This window comes from Cibotium barometz, chromosome 48 (assembly GCF_041138505.1).
Source record: "Cibotium barometz isolate CiBa-2024 chromosome 48, ASM4113850v1, whole genome shotgun sequence".
Taxonomy (NCBI): Eukaryota; Viridiplantae; Streptophyta; class Polypodiopsida; order Cyatheales; family Cibotiaceae; genus Cibotium; species Cibotium barometz.
In genome coordinates this window covers 16,729,152-16,745,177 of record NC_141093.1, presented here as the reverse complement: position 1 = coordinate 16,745,177, position 16,026 = coordinate 16,729,152, and the positions used below count along the sequence as shown (strand labels likewise).

General features: G+C 47.3%; 1 protein-coding gene across 10 annotated transcripts in view; it reads left to right on the top strand.

Moving 5' to 3' along the window:
- Window positions 1–15,773, top strand: part of MLH3 (MUTL protein homolog 3) — a 75,178-nt gene extending 59,405 nt beyond the window's left edge. For 3 of the 10 annotated variants that reach the window (XM_086785537.1, XM_086785538.1, XM_086785539.1), the window contains exons 7-23: window positions 2,857–2,914; window positions 3,084–3,176; window positions 3,296–3,461; window positions 3,567–3,582; window positions 3,669–3,892; window positions 4,017–4,095; window positions 4,194–5,528; window positions 5,653–5,761; window positions 5,847–5,997; window positions 6,146–6,343; window positions 6,433–6,477; window positions 6,584–6,637; window positions 6,733–6,842; window positions 14,266–14,311; window positions 14,433–14,495; window positions 14,572–14,644; window positions 14,773–15,773. In XM_086785537.1, coding sequence (XP_086641663.1) covers window positions 2,857–2,914; window positions 3,084–3,176; window positions 3,296–3,461; window positions 3,567–3,582; window positions 3,669–3,892; window positions 4,017–4,095; window positions 4,194–5,528; window positions 5,653–5,761; window positions 5,847–5,997; window positions 6,146–6,343; window positions 6,433–6,477; window positions 6,584–6,637; window positions 6,733–6,842; window positions 14,266–14,311; window positions 14,433–14,495; window positions 14,572–14,644; window positions 14,773–15,257 — 3,305 coding nt within the window. In that variant the 3' untranslated portion in view covers window positions 15,258–15,773. The remainder of the gene's footprint in view (window positions 1–2,856; window positions 2,915–3,083; window positions 3,177–3,295; window positions 3,462–3,566; window positions 3,583–3,668; window positions 3,893–4,016; window positions 4,096–4,193; window positions 5,529–5,652; window positions 5,762–5,846; window positions 5,998–6,145; window positions 6,344–6,432; window positions 6,478–6,583; window positions 6,638–6,732; window positions 6,843–14,265; window positions 14,312–14,432; window positions 14,496–14,571; window positions 14,645–14,772) is intronic. The other 7 variants (XM_086785547.1, XM_086785546.1, XM_086785545.1 and 4 more) reach the window with 7 other exon arrangements.
- The last annotated feature ends 253 nt before the right edge of the window (window positions 15,774–16,026 follow it).

Sequence of the window (16,026 nt, the reverse complement as noted above, 5' to 3'; positions counted from 1 at the left end):
TGGGGTCTGGGGCGTCGAGCTCTGCATAACTCAGTGGCTCTGTAGAGTGTCACACCTCTCGGCCGAGCTCCTACACTAGCCTGTGATCTGGGTATGATGGGTGGATCGGCCCTCGGAGTGCTGGTATGGAAGAAGTCAGTGAGAGCTCTTTGTGCTGGTCCTCGAGCAAGTACAGGTGATCTGGATCTCACTAAGGACTCCCTATGTCTACGGAGCTCTAGAAGAAAAAGTCCCAGGCATCTCTGATCTGGGAAGTCCATGATCTTGGAAAGTGGTCCGAACCCAGCTCGGAAGAGGCAGTGGAACCTCCCCCGAATCTCATAGTACACGGGGCATCGGCATATGTAATGGTCCTCTGTCTCGGGCAAAACCAAGTGCCTACCTATGCATACCAGCACTCCGTATCTCCCTCAAGTGTCAATTGTCTCGAGGACTCCAGGGCTAGCCGGGGATATCTATCAAGTGGAAGCTCCCATAGCCTATGCCAATATGTCACTGTGTGGAATAGAGCCTCTGTCACTATCGGTGCAGCCCCCATCTGTGCCCGCCGCACAGAGAGAGAGAGAGAGAGAGAGAGAGAGAGAGAGAGAGAGAGAGAGAGAGAGAGAGAGAGAGAAAGAAAGAAAGAAAGAAAGATTTTATTAACGTCTTCCAAAAGACCGAACTCGGCCTATGAGACAAATCGGAGTACCTGTATGGGGTATCCTCTGTCATCCCAACAAAATGAAAAAGTACTGAATAAAAAAGCTGAATCTGGGTGTGCAGGGGATGGAGCTCTACTACTAGAAGAATGCAAAGCTATATGCATGGAGTATACAATCATGATATGCAACCTAGCTAGCTCCATCCTGTACCATACTGGGGGTATAAAATGGTATACATCAGTGAAGGGGGTGTCCACAGCTCCGTGAAGAACATGCCTGGGTGTGCTCTGAAGCGAGCCTGTCGCTCCGCACCCTCTCTGTGAGAGAGAGAGAGAGAGAGAGAGGTTATATTAACGTCTTCAAAAGGCCAAAGTGACCTATGAGACCAAAGTTACAACCATATGACATCTGATACACTATCTGGAAAAGAAAAGAAAGGACTAAAGGTAAGTATCTAGCCCTACAATACATCAATAGGGAGCATCCGGAAGAGAGAGTGGGAAGCTAATGCTACTAGTCAAAATGGGGTACATGAGTACATGGATACATGAATACATGAATATGGGGGAGTACAAAAGTGAAATGAAATGATATATTAACGTCCTCAAAAGGCCAAAATGACCTATGAGACCAAAAAGGTTACAACAATTGGTGGATCTGATACAATGTCTGTGTAAGAAAAGCTAAAACAACTAAACAACTAACTCAAAATGAAACAACAACTATGAGGAAAAGTAAGGTACTAGGAGCTCCTAATGGATAACATCTGGGAAGGAAAACTCCAGCAACAAAGGTAAGCATCATATACATCACTATCCAAAGATGTCTCTCATCGGTCGATGGCAGATATCCTCAATGTCCTCCATGGTGAGTACTCTGACTGGACGTCTCCCATGCCGTGCTAGTATGGTCCTGATCCTCTGTTGTGGTCTCCGCCGGTGTCGGGATGGGCCTCTCATCTTGGGGCGCCTGGATCGCCCCAGCTCTATAGCCTGATCAATCAATGTACCTCTGGTGCAGCTATACTTTGGGGCTAGCTGCAATGCCTGCTGGCCTGACTGCTCAATCTCTGGTCGAAAGAAGTCTGTAATCTGCCTCTGTAGGTGTCTCTCCCTCTCTGATCCCCTCCCTCTCAAGAGACACCCTCTCTATGTCTACGCAGCTCCAGCAAGTATAATCCGAGGCATCTCTGATCTTGGTATCTCATGACTCTGGAAAGTGGTCCGAAACCCTCTCTGAACAGGCAGTGAAAACGGCCTCGTATCTCATAATATACTGGACAGTGACATATGTAATGTAACTCTGTCTGTGGCTCCATGTGGCACAACTGACAAATCCTGGCCTCAGCTGGTACTCCTCTGAATCTGCCAGTCTCAATCTCTAGCTGGTGTGAGGATGTACGCATCTGACCAATAGCACACCGTACCCCATGAGAAAGATGAGTGCCCATGTAGAGAGAGAGAGAGAGAGAGGAGCTAGTATCCATCCACACCCTCAGAGTATGAGGTAACCGATTAGCTTCTTTACCAAAATATACTTTGTCCAACCTGAAAGATCTATTAGGAAACTGAAGGCTGAAGTATGTGTGGCCCCACTCAGATCTTCAGTCACCTTAATAGCCTTGAGTCATTTGACAGCATAGTAATAACAAACGGCCGTTTTCTGGCCAAAAATATGGAAATGCCGTTTCTCTCAAGTCGCCGTTTCTGGTTCTCATTTCTTGTAACCTGATCTCTTCTCATGGTTTTCCTTGCAATTTTTTCGTTGTAAGTTTTGATTTCCTTCCTATTTTTTGAAATTATGATCCATCCCACGTTCCTCTTCTACTTCCCTTAACCCTTTTACTTATTTCTTTTTATTTTACAATTTTATCTTTCATGAATACTGTGTATTGTTAAAGACGTTTCCGTTTCCTAGTCTTAGGCTGTTTGCGTTGCATAGACATCAGCCATTTCCATTACTGTTTCTGTTTTATGCACCTATGCTTGACAGGCTTGGACGTGGAGTGATAGCTTTTTTTTTGTAATGGAATTATAGTAGTAGTTGTAGGTTATTGGTGTATGCTTGGCCTTGTGTTAAATCCTCTGTTGCATTAATCATCTCTCTTTAACACTTGCACCTTGCATATGCACATGCACAGACTTTTCTATGTTAAGTTGCATTTTTATAAGAAAGTTAATAGTTTCCTTACTGCTCAGTCTTTCCTTTGTAGTTGTTTTGCGTGACCTTTTCCACAATTTGCCGGTCCGGAGAAAAGTTATCCACTCAAGGTTAGTGAACTAATCACTTATAAGTTACAACAGAAATCTTTTGATTTATTCAAAATACTATTGCGAGCTTAATTATAATCGAGACCTTAGGGTCAGATGGCATGAATTCACTAGATCTGTGCTGATTATGTGGTCTATATGCTCACATCCATGCATACTGCCTGCACAGTCCTAGAAAGGTGCTACAGGGGGTCAAGGATCGCACCATGCGGCTTGCTCTGGTACATCCTGAAGTTTCCTTCACTATCATTGATTTGGAAAGGTATGCAACCATCATTCTTAGGCACATACACACAATCATTATCTGTCTTTACTAGTCATTGTGCAAGATACTTAAACTGCTAAGATGGGTAGACCCTATGAAGTTATCAATTTGTGCAGGCAGGTGAATCTGATTCACACGAAACCTTGCATATCTCCTTTGGACACTCTCTGTGAGTTTTTTGGACAGCAGGTTCGTCATGAGCTTTGTGAGCTACATCATGCAAAGAAAAACTTGAAGGTGTATGGTTTTGTTTCGAAGGAAACCAGCAGGTTCTCCTCGAAGGTGGTGTTTATATGCCAAAAATCTTGTTTGCTTTGTGTTGTTTTCTCTCCTCTCAACTTCCTGTGAGGCTCACATGCATGTTTTGATCTCTTCTGTTTGATGCAGGCTATACAATTTTTCTGTATCCTTGTCAATCTAGATAATTCCATGGCTGTCTCCTTTGAACTTCTATCTTGACAAGGGATTGTGCCACTTAACTACAACCAGATCTTAACGGCCGCTTTGTTCACAAGACACCTGTTCACAAGCTTATCAACACATTGTTTTCGGGTGGCAATGGCAGTCTTAGTGAACTTGGAAATCTTTCTGATGGCTGGATGTCGTCCGCTCCGTCAAAGCAGGTCTTTCCTGCATTTTTATTGAACATGAGCTGCCCCCTTTCATGCTATGACATCACATTCGAAGCAACCAAAACATCTGTGGAATTCAAGGTTGCAGTTATGTGCTGTGTTGTCTTGTTCTTAAATTCTGCATTAAATAACATGTGTAAAGCAATGATTAACATCAGGGTTTTATTTCATTTCTAGTGTCCTTGCTGTTTCTCTCTGTTTGTAGGACTGGAGTTCTGTTCTGTTGTTTGTGACAGAGGCTTTGGGAACAGTCTGGAGCAAATCAACCAATAATTTGGATGGAGGTATAAACCAGCAGTCATAGGAAATCTATAAGGAGATAGATTGGGCACTGAATATCAATTCAAGCCTGAAAATTGTTTTTCTCTTAATCCATGATTAGGAGCAACTAAACTTTTGACAGAGAAAGAAGTAGGCGATTTCAAGAAGTCATCTCCTCGGAAGCGGAAGCCATGGCAGCATGTTGATCCAACATACCATCCAAGGTGGAATGTCAACGTGCCAAAGAAGGTAGACGATCTATGTTGTATAGGTGGCGGGCTGCAAAGTATTGATTTCAATGGTGGCAGTGACAACATGGTGGAAGAACTCATATTCAACACACCAAAACGACCGAGGGCTGCACGAAAGAGAAGGGAATATGGACTGATTCGGGAAGAACAGATCCATGACGAGTCCTCTATTTTCACGTGGAGCTTGCAGCAGTGCAGCAGGGAAAAGGAGGCTAGCCATTTAAGAGGACAAAAAAGGCAATGCAAGTTTCAGCAGAAGGGTGACTTTTGGCATGAGGAGGATGATTTGCAAAGAGCTTGGGGCATAGAGAGTGGCAATTCCAACCTCCATAGTGATTTATTTGAAGACGTTCTAAAGTCAGATGATGTTTCGGACCTGCTTCATCATGTTAAGCCGTCATTGACCTTTTGTGGACTCTCAACTACTGATACCAAAAACTCACCATTGCATTTGAATGTGTTCAGTTCTCAAGCTAGATCAAGTGACTTGTCATTGGACAGCCAAGCAGATCAACCAGCTAGTGCACATGGCGCGAGAGAACAAAACGGGCATTTGGTGGATTTTGTCCGAGACAGTAGTGCCATGGTGGAATGTGGGCAAAGTCCTTCACCGCTTAGGAGAGCCATTTCAGTCTATAGCCCAAGAGTCCGGAGATGTTTGTATGATTTCGATCTTAAGCCTTGCTATACCGACGATTTTCTGTGCCATTCGGAAAGGCGAACTGTCAGGAATTTCAATATTAAACCAGGTGCAGATATGGAGGGAATCTGGACTACCAAAAGTTCTCCTTTGACCATCACTCTTCCAGCCAATAGCTCTTACAGAGGTTTTGAAAGAGAGCAAGGTGAACATAGTTTTCAAAATGACATGCTATATTTGAAGAGCAGCTATAGCTTGCTTGAGTCTGAGCCTGCTATATGCTCTCAAAGCAAGGATATGGAGGTTCTTGATTCTTTGTTAACACCATTCACACATGTAGTGAATAATAATGTTTCCCCAGACAAGCGAGGCATAGCTTTTAGAGGTCAGCTTGAGAAACAAACTACAGTCAAGGAATCATTAGAGAAGCCCTCAAAAGCTTGCTTGCAGAGGACTCTTTCTGGGCCTCCATTTTATAGACTGCCCAGAAAATATGCAGTTAGTATTGCACTGCCGAGTTTAAACTGCTGCACAGAGAGTCAAAATGGAAACGAGATGCAAAAAGGTGGGGTGCACTGTGATAAAACACAGGGTTTCACATCTGGTAGTATCCAGAAAAAATATTTTCGTGTGTTTTTTGTTGTGGATGGAATTACAAAGAAAATTTCTGATCTGGGTTATATTTGCAGATTGTCAAATGCAGGTGTACAAGGGAGGGTGTGTTGCAACCTATGGTAAGGGCAGACACCAGAATTCGCCAGCAACAGCTTCTGGGTGCAATCTTGATGTTGAGAAAAGGTCCTTAGCTTTATTGCAGCACATGATGACAAATAAGGTGTTGTATTTTTTTGGTTACATTCTTGACCACAAAGTATATGTTTAGAGTTTTACAGGAGGATGCCATGCCACGATGCAAGGACTCTAATGGCATTTTACCAGTGGATAGAAATGGCCTTTTTTCTGGTGAATCAAAGTGGAGGGATTCTGATTGTCTTGACAGTCTGGTTGACGTGACCGCAATACAGCTGTACAAGGTCCTCTCAGATATAAGGCTCTAAGCTCCTTGATACATTTTTCACTTGATCGGCAACAATTGCAACAAGCTAAATGGTGTCCTATCGAATTTCTATCAAAGCATGTTGTCTAGAAAATAATTCTTATATATATATAAATGTGCTGCAGGACTGGAAAAACCCATGTATGAGAAATAATGAACAAAATGTACTTGATATATCTGCGGGAATTTTGGGGCCTAGTAATAAGCATTTATTGCCGGAAAGCATCTCAAAGGAGGATTTGCAGAATGCACGAGTTCTGCAGCAGATGGAAAAGAAATTTATAGCGACGGTGGCCGAGAGCATTTTAGTAGTAATTGATCAGGTTGGCCACAAGAGACATGCTTTCTGTTGTTTTATTAAATTATTTTTACACACATGCCAGCCTTTTCTAATCAACCTTCTTACATGCAGCATGCAGCTGATGAAAGAGTAAGGTTGGAACAATTTCGTAAAGAGGTCGGCCTGAGAACGTCTAGTGCAGCTTTGCACACAAGCTTTTTACAATTAAAAGCTCAAAAATGCTGTGGCTTCTTTTTGAAAATTTTATGCCAATTTTTTGCAGGTTCTCCAAGAGAAGAGGCACTTGAGTACTCTATTGGAGTATCCACAAGAATTGGTATAAATGCTGTTTATAATTTCTCATTTTCTGTAAAGAGAGGGATATTTAATGTGAATAATTTTTATTATTAATGCAAGTTCTTTTTTCTGCAGAGCATTAGCATGGGAGATCAGCAGCTGCTCCATACTTACCAGTCACAAATAGAAGATTGGGGATGGCGCTTCAAAGTTCTCTCTGGAGGAAAGAATTATGATGGCAAAAGGTTAGTTTGTGAAAAAAGTTTATAAAATATACCTCCTGCTGAACATTAGGTCCATAAATATCTTTTTTAATATAAAGAGTAGGTGAGATGCCTGCATAAATGCACAGGTGTAAATCAAACCAGCAGTTTGTTTCAAGTTATAAGTTACACGAAAAATACATGAATATTTACCATAAATTTTAATAGGGAGACATGTTTAGGCCGATAAGTTCCATTTCGCAAGAACCCGTTACTTTCTACAACTGCCTCCTCAAACTCTTGATCATGCTCTCCTCTAGAGCCTATTCCTCCCACACTAAAATATCAATGGTAGGCTCATCCCATTGCTTCCTCAAAGTCTTATTGTGATGCTCTCCTCTTTGACGATTCCATAGCATATTCCTCCATGCATGTCTCTCCCCACACCTCAGTTCATACTTGGATGTCCAGACAGAATAAGATCTTGTTGTACACATATCACATAAGTATGGGCATGTCATAGTGGATGTGTTACATCCCTAACTGGGCTTAGGACCAATGTTAATTGGGGGTTAGGATAACTTGGTGTTAAAGGGATGTGCGAACCTAAACGTTACATCCTTACCGGGGCTAGGACCAATGTTAACTTGGGGTTAAGGGCATGTGCTAGGGTTAGGACTTAGCCGAGCATAAGGGCTGATAGAATCTGCCCAAGGGGCAGGGCTCGTCACCATGAAAGAGTCCTCTAACAATCAGCTTGCCCAGTAGCAGGGCACGACTCTGAATAGCAGGGTCAATGAGGCCTAGCCCCCCTCTACAACGTGGCTGAATGACCACTCACCTTGGCCTTCGCTGTACCTGGCCAATACATGCCCGAGAGAAGGCCCAACACGAAGTGATGTACTGCATGGTGGCTAGAAGAACCCGGTTCACCACCATCACTCTACCTGCCTCGCAGAACTCCAGTATAAAACCTTCTTCTGAATACTCAAAAGGAGCAGGGCAAGCTGTTGCTCAGGTGAGAGATCAATACCCACCTGGCAACCAAGATAGCGGATTGGAGTGCCCCTTGGGATCCACTGGAAAGCCTCAATTGGGCGATGGGTGCTGAGCCTACCCAAAAACCACACGATCTTGTGCGAGTTGATCTGTGCTCTTGATGCGCAACATAAAATCTCGATTGCCTCCACGAATCTCTGGAGATTCCCCACATCTCCTGCGAGGAAGGCTGCTGTGTCGTCTGCAAACTCTGAGTCAAGCAGCTCCTCCTGCGTGCGAAGAGGAAGACTCAATCCTTGGAGCTCGGTCTCCTAGGCTGAGAGAAAACTACGCATGGCCTGAGCGATGAATAAGAGGAGGTAAGGTGCCAAAGGATAGCCTTGCCGAATCAAGCGGGAAAGGGGGAGTTTGTCACCACAGGCTCCCTGAATGAGAACCTGGCTGTGTGATACTGAGTAAAGTCTTGAGACTCCACGAATCCACTCCATGGGAAATCCCATCTGGCTCATCGTGCCCTCCAGAAAGCTCCAATCCACCCTATCATAAGCTTTCTCAAAGTCTAGGAGTAGCACTATGAGGTCCTTATATTGCATCCTGGCCGAAGGTGTCGCCTCCTAGAAGGTGAAAATGTCGTCCAGAATGCTCCGATCCTAAACAAAGCCGGGTGAGTGTCATGAATCAAATCGGGGAGAAAGGGCTAAAGTCTCCTGCTGATGGCCTTGGCCAAGATCTTATAAGCGGTCCCTAGAAGAGTGATGGGTCTCCACTACCGGATCTTCAATCTGTCGCCCCCCTCCTTGGGAATCAAGTGAATGAAGCCCTCTGAGAGCCTCTCTGGCGGCATGGCACATGTGATCATAATCTCATTCAAGGCAGCTCGAAGGCCGCCTTCCATGAGGTCCTAGTGACGCAGAAAGAAAGAGACTAGAAGCGTGTCCGCACCCGGGCATTTGCCCTTGGATAATGCCGTCATCGCCTCCGCCAACTTCTCTGCTGTGAATGGAGTCAGTAAGTAGGACTGAAGAGAGGGGGGAATCACCTCTCTTGTGTGTCGCCAGACCATCACATGATTACCTATGGGATAATGGGGCACCTGTGAGGAGGGAACGGAAGAAAGCAATGGCGATGGCCCTCACATGAGGGGGGTCAGAAACAATAGCTCCATCCTGGCCACATAGCCTGTGAATACCATGTCTTCTCCGGCTATCTTGAAGAAGTCTCATGTGACTCTATCCCCAGCCTGGGTCGAGAATGAAGCTTTGGCATGGTGTCTGGACTTTGTACTCCATGCTCCTCTCCTCTATGGATCTAATCTCTTGTGTGTCGCCAGACCCTCTCGCGCGCATCCATCACATGATTACCTATGGGATAATGGGGCACCTGTGAGGAGGGAACGGAAGAAAGCAATGGCGATGGCCCTCATATGAGGGGGGTCAGAAACAATAGCTCCATCCTGGCCACATAGCCTGTGAATACCATCTCTTCTCCGGCTATCTTGAAGAAGTCTCATGTGACTCTATCCCCAGCCTGGGTCGAGAATGAAGCTTTGGCATGGTGTCTGTACTCCACGCTCCTCTCCTCTATGGATCTAATCTCCGTGCGGGCAGCAGCAAGCTGACTTTCAATCCATGGGCTATCTGGGGAATGCTCCTAAAGAGGCTAGGCCCCTCCTTAGACTCTGCTCTTGCTATCGAAATCCCTCCAATCTACTCTGGGCTGCCTCTTGCAAGAAACCGCTGATCTCCCCTTAGGCCAACATCCAATGTGCATGCAGCAGAGCTTGAGGTAAAGTCGAGTCCCGTCTAAATCTGCTCTATCCTGTTGTAGATCTCGGAGTCCTGAATGAGGCTGTTTGGAATCCTAGAGCTCACATGCTTGTTGTGCCTCTAGGGGTCCTCAAGGGATAGAATAACTAGGGCGTGATCTGAAAAAGAGGTGCGTGCTAAGATACCTATCATGCTCCCACGGTTGCAAGCCCACTCATCAACGTAGAACTTGTCAAGTCTAGAAGGGTTGGGGCTGGTGCTCCTCCTATCCGATCTCGAGAAGTACAGGCTCCTAGGGCTACACGCCCAAACAAGTGCCAAGGGTCCTGTCCCCTAAGTACTAGTATCAGATCCTCCTAGGCAGACTACTCTGCTCCTGAGATTGTGGCCAGTACCAGTATCAGATCCTCCCAGGCAGAGTACTCTGCTCCTGAGATTGTGGCCGTACCGCCTCCAAGTCTATCCACCCATGCACCAAAAGCTAGCATGGGGAAGGGCTTGTCGAACTCTGCTCCAAAAGAGGGCTCTTCGTGTAGCAACGTTTGGGGCATAAATATTGAGGAAGCCAACGCTATCCTCTCCAATCAGAATGGTGACCCACTGTGCTTGCCCCGAGACAATGACTCCTGAGCCTGTCACGGCCGGCAGAAGCTGCTTGCTGACATCGGTGGGTACGACCCTCTGAGAGATGATGCTCATGGAGTAAAAGAATATCCATAGGTCCCCCCACTAAGGCTCTCTGAAGCTCTCCTCGCATATCAATCTCAAGACTATCCGCATATCAATCTCTATGTGAGGCGGAACCTCGTGGAGTTGTCCTCCACTCGAAGAGTCTTGGGCAAGGGTTTAGATGGGGAATAATCACAATCCGTCCTATTCCAAGTGGGCACGGATGACGCCATTCCTTCCGAGCGCGAGAATGTGTACCCTCGACTCCATCTATCACAATGAAGGTACCTGAAAGAGGGGGGGAGAGGTATTGCAACCGAAGTATGCATGAACACAAAGAGCAACACCTCCAGGCTGGAGGCCACCATCTCCCGAGCTTGGTCTCTGTGGGTTGAGCCTCCTAGCTCCATCCTAGCTAGTGGCCATAGATGGGTGAGTACATAGGTGATGCGAAGATCGTGAAGATGATGAGAGAGCTCAATTGCCTGACCTTGGGTGGCGGCAGTCACCGACTTTGAGTCCCACTTGGTGCCAGGAGCTGCACTCAAAGGGAATGAGAAGATCATCGCGCCATTCTATGGGGTAGAGGGTCTGGAGTGGTGGAAGAGGCTACCCTAAGATCCTGGGGAGCCCACCGTACTGACTAGAGGATGCTGTGATAAATGTTCATAACGGTTCTCTGACAAAATCGAATCCTCCTGATCTCTGCTAGCCTCACGCAAACGCTGACGGTGTGCAGCCCTGGTGGTTGGCTGACGGCCTGGGCGCGAGCCAACCATCTGCCACTCTCCGGCAACTGTGTCGTCCGCGGCCAGAACCTGGTTCTCTGCAGCTTGAGAATTTGCCGCTCCCCCTGGTGAGGATCTGACAAGGATATGCGCGGGGCGGGGGGAGGACCGTTGGTGCTGGTCTCCTGGACTGGCATTGAGGGCAAGCACTGGCTAGATGGCCTATCTGCCTGTAAATGAAACATTGGCCTAGGAAGCACTCCACTCGTTGAAGGATGGGGTCTTCCTAGAGGCATGGAATAGATATAACGTGGGGCACTGAATTCGGGGAGGTGACACAGATGCAGAGGGATGAAATCCTGGCTGCTCGTGCAAGGGCTTAGGCAGCTGTTGGGGGGGGGGGGGGGGATTCCATCACTCTCCCGATGGCACCACCAATCACCGAGAGAAGCCGAAGTTGTTGCTGCGGGCAAAGACGGGGGTGAGGAGGGCGGAGAGGTCTGTCAGAGAGGGGTGCTGCGAGGAGAGGCTAATGGGGTCTAACGGCCTCACTGGATGCTGAAGGCTCTTGATGGGGAATCGGCCACCAAATCAGAGGTGTCGGAGGGGCCGTTCAGTGTTAGGCGGGAGCCTGCCGCGCTGACTGGAGGATGCTGTGATAAATGTTCATAATGGTTCTCTGACAGAACTGAATTCTCCTGATTTCTACGAGCCTCATGCACACGCTGACGGCGTGCAACCTTGGTGGTCCGCTAACGGCCCAGGCGCGGGCCGACCGTCTGCCACTCTCCGATAGTTGTGTCAGAACCTGGTGCTTCGTTGCTTGAGAATCTACCGCTCTTCCTACCCTCTAGTGAGGATCTGACAAGGAGGAGGAGGGGGGGGGGACCGTTGGTGGCGGTCTCCTGGATTGGTGTCGACAGCAAGCTCTGGCTAGATGGCCCATCTGCCTGCAAATGAAACATTGGCATGGGAAGCCTGAACACTCCACTCATTGAAGGATGGGGTCTCCCCGGAGACACGGAATAGATATAACGTGGGGCATTGAATTTGGCGAGGCGACACAGATGCGGAGGGATGGAGGGGGTGGATTCCATCACTCTCCCGATGGCACCACCAATCACCGGGAGAAGCGGAAGGTATTCCTTCCTAAGGCCTGGGAAGCAAATTATCAAGCGGGAGAGAGAAGGGGGAAGGGACAGGCACAGAGGAAAGGGGGTTGGCTAGCCAATGGAGAGGGGGAGGCGGCACAAAGAGAGGGTAGGTGCAGGCACACAGAGGGGGGGGCAGGGGTGGGCACAATCAGGGGAGAGGGAGGGCGGCGGCGGAAATAGTAGAGGGAGGGGGGGGAAACAGGCAGGCAGGGGCAGGGGCGCAACTGTGTAGGGGGAGGCGACGGATGGTGGGGGCGGAAGAGGCAGAGAGGGAGGGGTGCAGCAGGTCGTGAAGGAGAGGGGGAGGGGGGGCGTAGGTACGCAGGCGGATGGGGGGAGCTGAGAGGTGCTCGCAACAAGATCGTTTGCACAAGCCAAGGCTCAGCAGGTTTGGCAGTGGATTCTTTGCATCTTCACGATGGATAGGACCTCGATCCGGATCATTTCTAGGGCCACAGAGGCTGAGATGGTCAAGGCTTATGAGGAGGATGGTGAGGGGATTGCCCTTTTGGTCTCTCACCTCCGTATTTCGGGACTACCAATCATAGCCCCATCTACGGATCCCTGGAGATCGGGCTCATGTCAGTGATAGGAGATTTGCAGTAGTATCGCAGCGTAGCACACATATGGCGAGCTAGATGCAGCGAAGCCATAGAGGGTACCCACACTCCGCCTGCGGAGTCCACCGGAAGCATTTGGCTTGACATCATCCATACCTCCACAGTCAGGGGGGAAGTTGCAGGGAGGTGCAGAAGCGGCAGGAAGCTTTCTTGAGGCTTTGGGGGCCGGGCCCTTTTCTCACAGATAAAGGAGGTGATCTCACTTGGCATTACAGACCACCTGTGTGGTTTCCCCCCCCCCCCCCCCCACATATGAGATGGACTTCTCCTCACAGAGCGGCTAGTCAAGGATGGCTCTCTGGAGAGGCAATGAGAACTTGTATGGTTGAAAGGCCAGCCACCAGAGCAATTGTTGCTGCTGCCGTCTGAGGGGCCTTAAGAACTTGGCCTATAGAGCACTTGATCATTGGAAGAAGCCCAAGATAGTCCTTGGTTCGACCTGGTGACGAGGAACTCAGTTGCCCCCTGCCAATGGATCAGAGGCTAGAGAGAAGCCATGTCTCCAATTGATGAAGTGGTCATGGGTGCCCCGTGCTACTACCAGGCTTTGCGACTTGATCTTCTCCATTAGGGAGGCCAATTCAAACTCGATTTGGATGTAGGCGTTGCTGTGGAATTGGATATCCACGAGGCGTCTGCTGCTGCTGATTTGGCCACGGATAGGTCTGTTGCTGACGAATTCATTGACAGGAGTGGTGGCCTTCCTGAGAAAAGGAGCTGGAGGTCGCAGTTACGGGCGGCCTGGGCTGGGGAAGGTGGATCGGCAGCCATGGAGCCCTTTGAAAGGGGAAAATGCTTGCAGCTGTCGCTTGAAAAAACCACCATGAAGCTAGGAAGCAGGTGAGAAGGGAAGGGCAAAGGAGAAAGCAAAAGGGGGAGGTGCCAAAAGGGAAGGAAAGGAAAAACATCGAAGTGGAGGAAAAATATTGGGGGCGGAAAAGGTGGCACGCTGAGAACAGAAGATAGGGAAGGGGAAAAGGGCGGGCGGGGGGTGGGGAGGGGTGTGTGTGTTTTGTGGGGGAGGCTTATTGAGAGCTCTAGCTGGTTAAGTAATCCCAAATTGGCGAATAAAAGCAGGTTCTTTTGTCAGTACCGGAATGCAATTGCAAGTTTCAATCAAGGATGGCTAGTCCTTCCTCCAAAAAGTATAAATAATTGCAAGTTTCTGGAGGAAGGTAGGATACTCCGACAAGTTGCATTATGATTGACAAAATCTGGAGGTCACTCAACAATTGATTGCATTTGAAGGTGGTCATGGTTGGGAGGAGACCATAAGAGGGAGGCAAAAGCAGTGGGAAATGAGGAGTACAAAAGGAAACTGTGCCCAGTGCTTAAAGCGGGAGCTTAAAATGATGCAGGAATAGCGAAGAAGCAGGTGGGCAGGGCAGGGCAGGGCGAGGAGTGGAGGGACGCTGAGGCTGGCAGAAATGGGAGCGGAAGGGAGGGGTTAGGATGTAAATTTGTTTGTAGTGTAGTTTAATGAGCATGGATGCTAGCAAGGATAATTTAGTATTTACTTGTATTGATAGGCATGGACAAGTGCGGCATGGCAACACGGCTGCTCTACTTACTGGGGTAAGTTTTAATTTGTTGAAATTACTTCCAAATTTTGTCTTCTAAAAGAAGTTATTTGGACTCCAATTTTAGCTTTTCTCCCTCCTTGCCTTACCTAGGTAAGTGATGGCATTTGATGCAGGTACCTAACATTCTGGGGGAGAGTCTAACTGATACCAAATATCTCTCCGAATATTTGCATCAGGTCTACAGAGACTAACTTAATCACGATATACTTAACAATGACTGCAATCTGATTTTATGAAGTATTTTTGTCACAGCTAGCCACGACAGACGGAACTTCAGCTCCTCCACCAGCAGTTTTGAGAGTAATGGCGAGCAAGGCTTGTCGAGGTACCTTCAACTCTTCTGGGATTTCTTGGTTTGGTTTCAAGGATTTTAATATTTTTTAGTCGTTCCTACTAGAAAAATTGAATACTTCTTAAGGATGTATATTCTCTATTTGTTGTTAAAAATTCCAGGCGCAATAATGTTTGGTGACTTCTTGCTAAGATCTGAGTGCCAACAGCTTGTTGAGGGATTGAAGAGAACTGCACTTTCTTTCCAGGTGAGGATAGATGCATTTATGCGTGCGGGTTGTGTGTGTGTGTGTGTGTGTCAAAAATTCAGTCCAAGGCTGGTGACACAAGACCACCTGCCCGTCAATGGGGGCCCATCCAGACTGCACCTGTGGGCAATCTCGCTGTCGTGTCCAGCTCCCAACCCACCATCTCATGAGCACCATCTCATGAGGGGAGAATGTTGTGTAATCAGCCTATCCTCTAAGCAATTGCAGGGCTTGTATGATGGGACATGGAAGGCAAATCAGATCAGGGAAGTTTTAATTTATGCATTTAGACTTTCCAGTGCACTAAGTTTTCAGCGAACAAAGTTAGCAAAGCCTCATGATGCTGATCATCTTTCTGGCAGTGTGCACATGGGCGCCCGACTCTTGTACCAATCGTGAACCTCCAAGCTCTACATCTGCGGTTGAGTAGGCTACAAAGTAAAAAAAGACAGGCCTCTGAGAATGCGGGGGAGATTGTTTCTGTGGACAAGCCTGATACAGTGGGTTTAGACTCTAGGAACACATGGCATGGCCTACAATGGCACCGTCCCACCTTGGAACGTGCAAGGGAGAGGGTCAAGCAGGCTGAGATGTAGCTGCAAATGGACTCTATGTCGAAGGCAGTTGCACACCGGACATCTCTTTCTCTCAGGTTTCACCACAGTATTGACAATCCTGTTTATGTAACGTCCAAACCTAGGCCAGGCCTAGACCTCTTGTACACCAGTAAACAAGAGTGCAAGTATTTCAGTTTGATGATTCAGCCATGGCTCTGTCTGGCAGTCATTGTAAGATATAGGGTGGCACCAGCTATTCTTCATGTATAGATTTTCAAGGTTCTCTCTTGAGAAGAGAATAAACATTTGTACAAACTTGGGCGAACCATTGGTAAGAGTCAATCTCATTTTTTGGGTACACTGGTTATAATCACATGTCATTATGAGAAGCAAAACAAAAAGTTAAGTGTAAACAGTATGGGCTGGGCAAAACTTTTCTAGTGTTTTCATGGTTTGTGTTTGCTTGTTAAATAAGTGCAATTATTCTCTCAATTTTTCGGGTTGAACATATTCCAAACTTATGAAAGTATTTAGTATGGGCTTGGCACTTCTTCTTGGAGGGTGCTTTGACCCCTTCAAACCTTGTAAACATTTTTTAAATGCAATTTGTG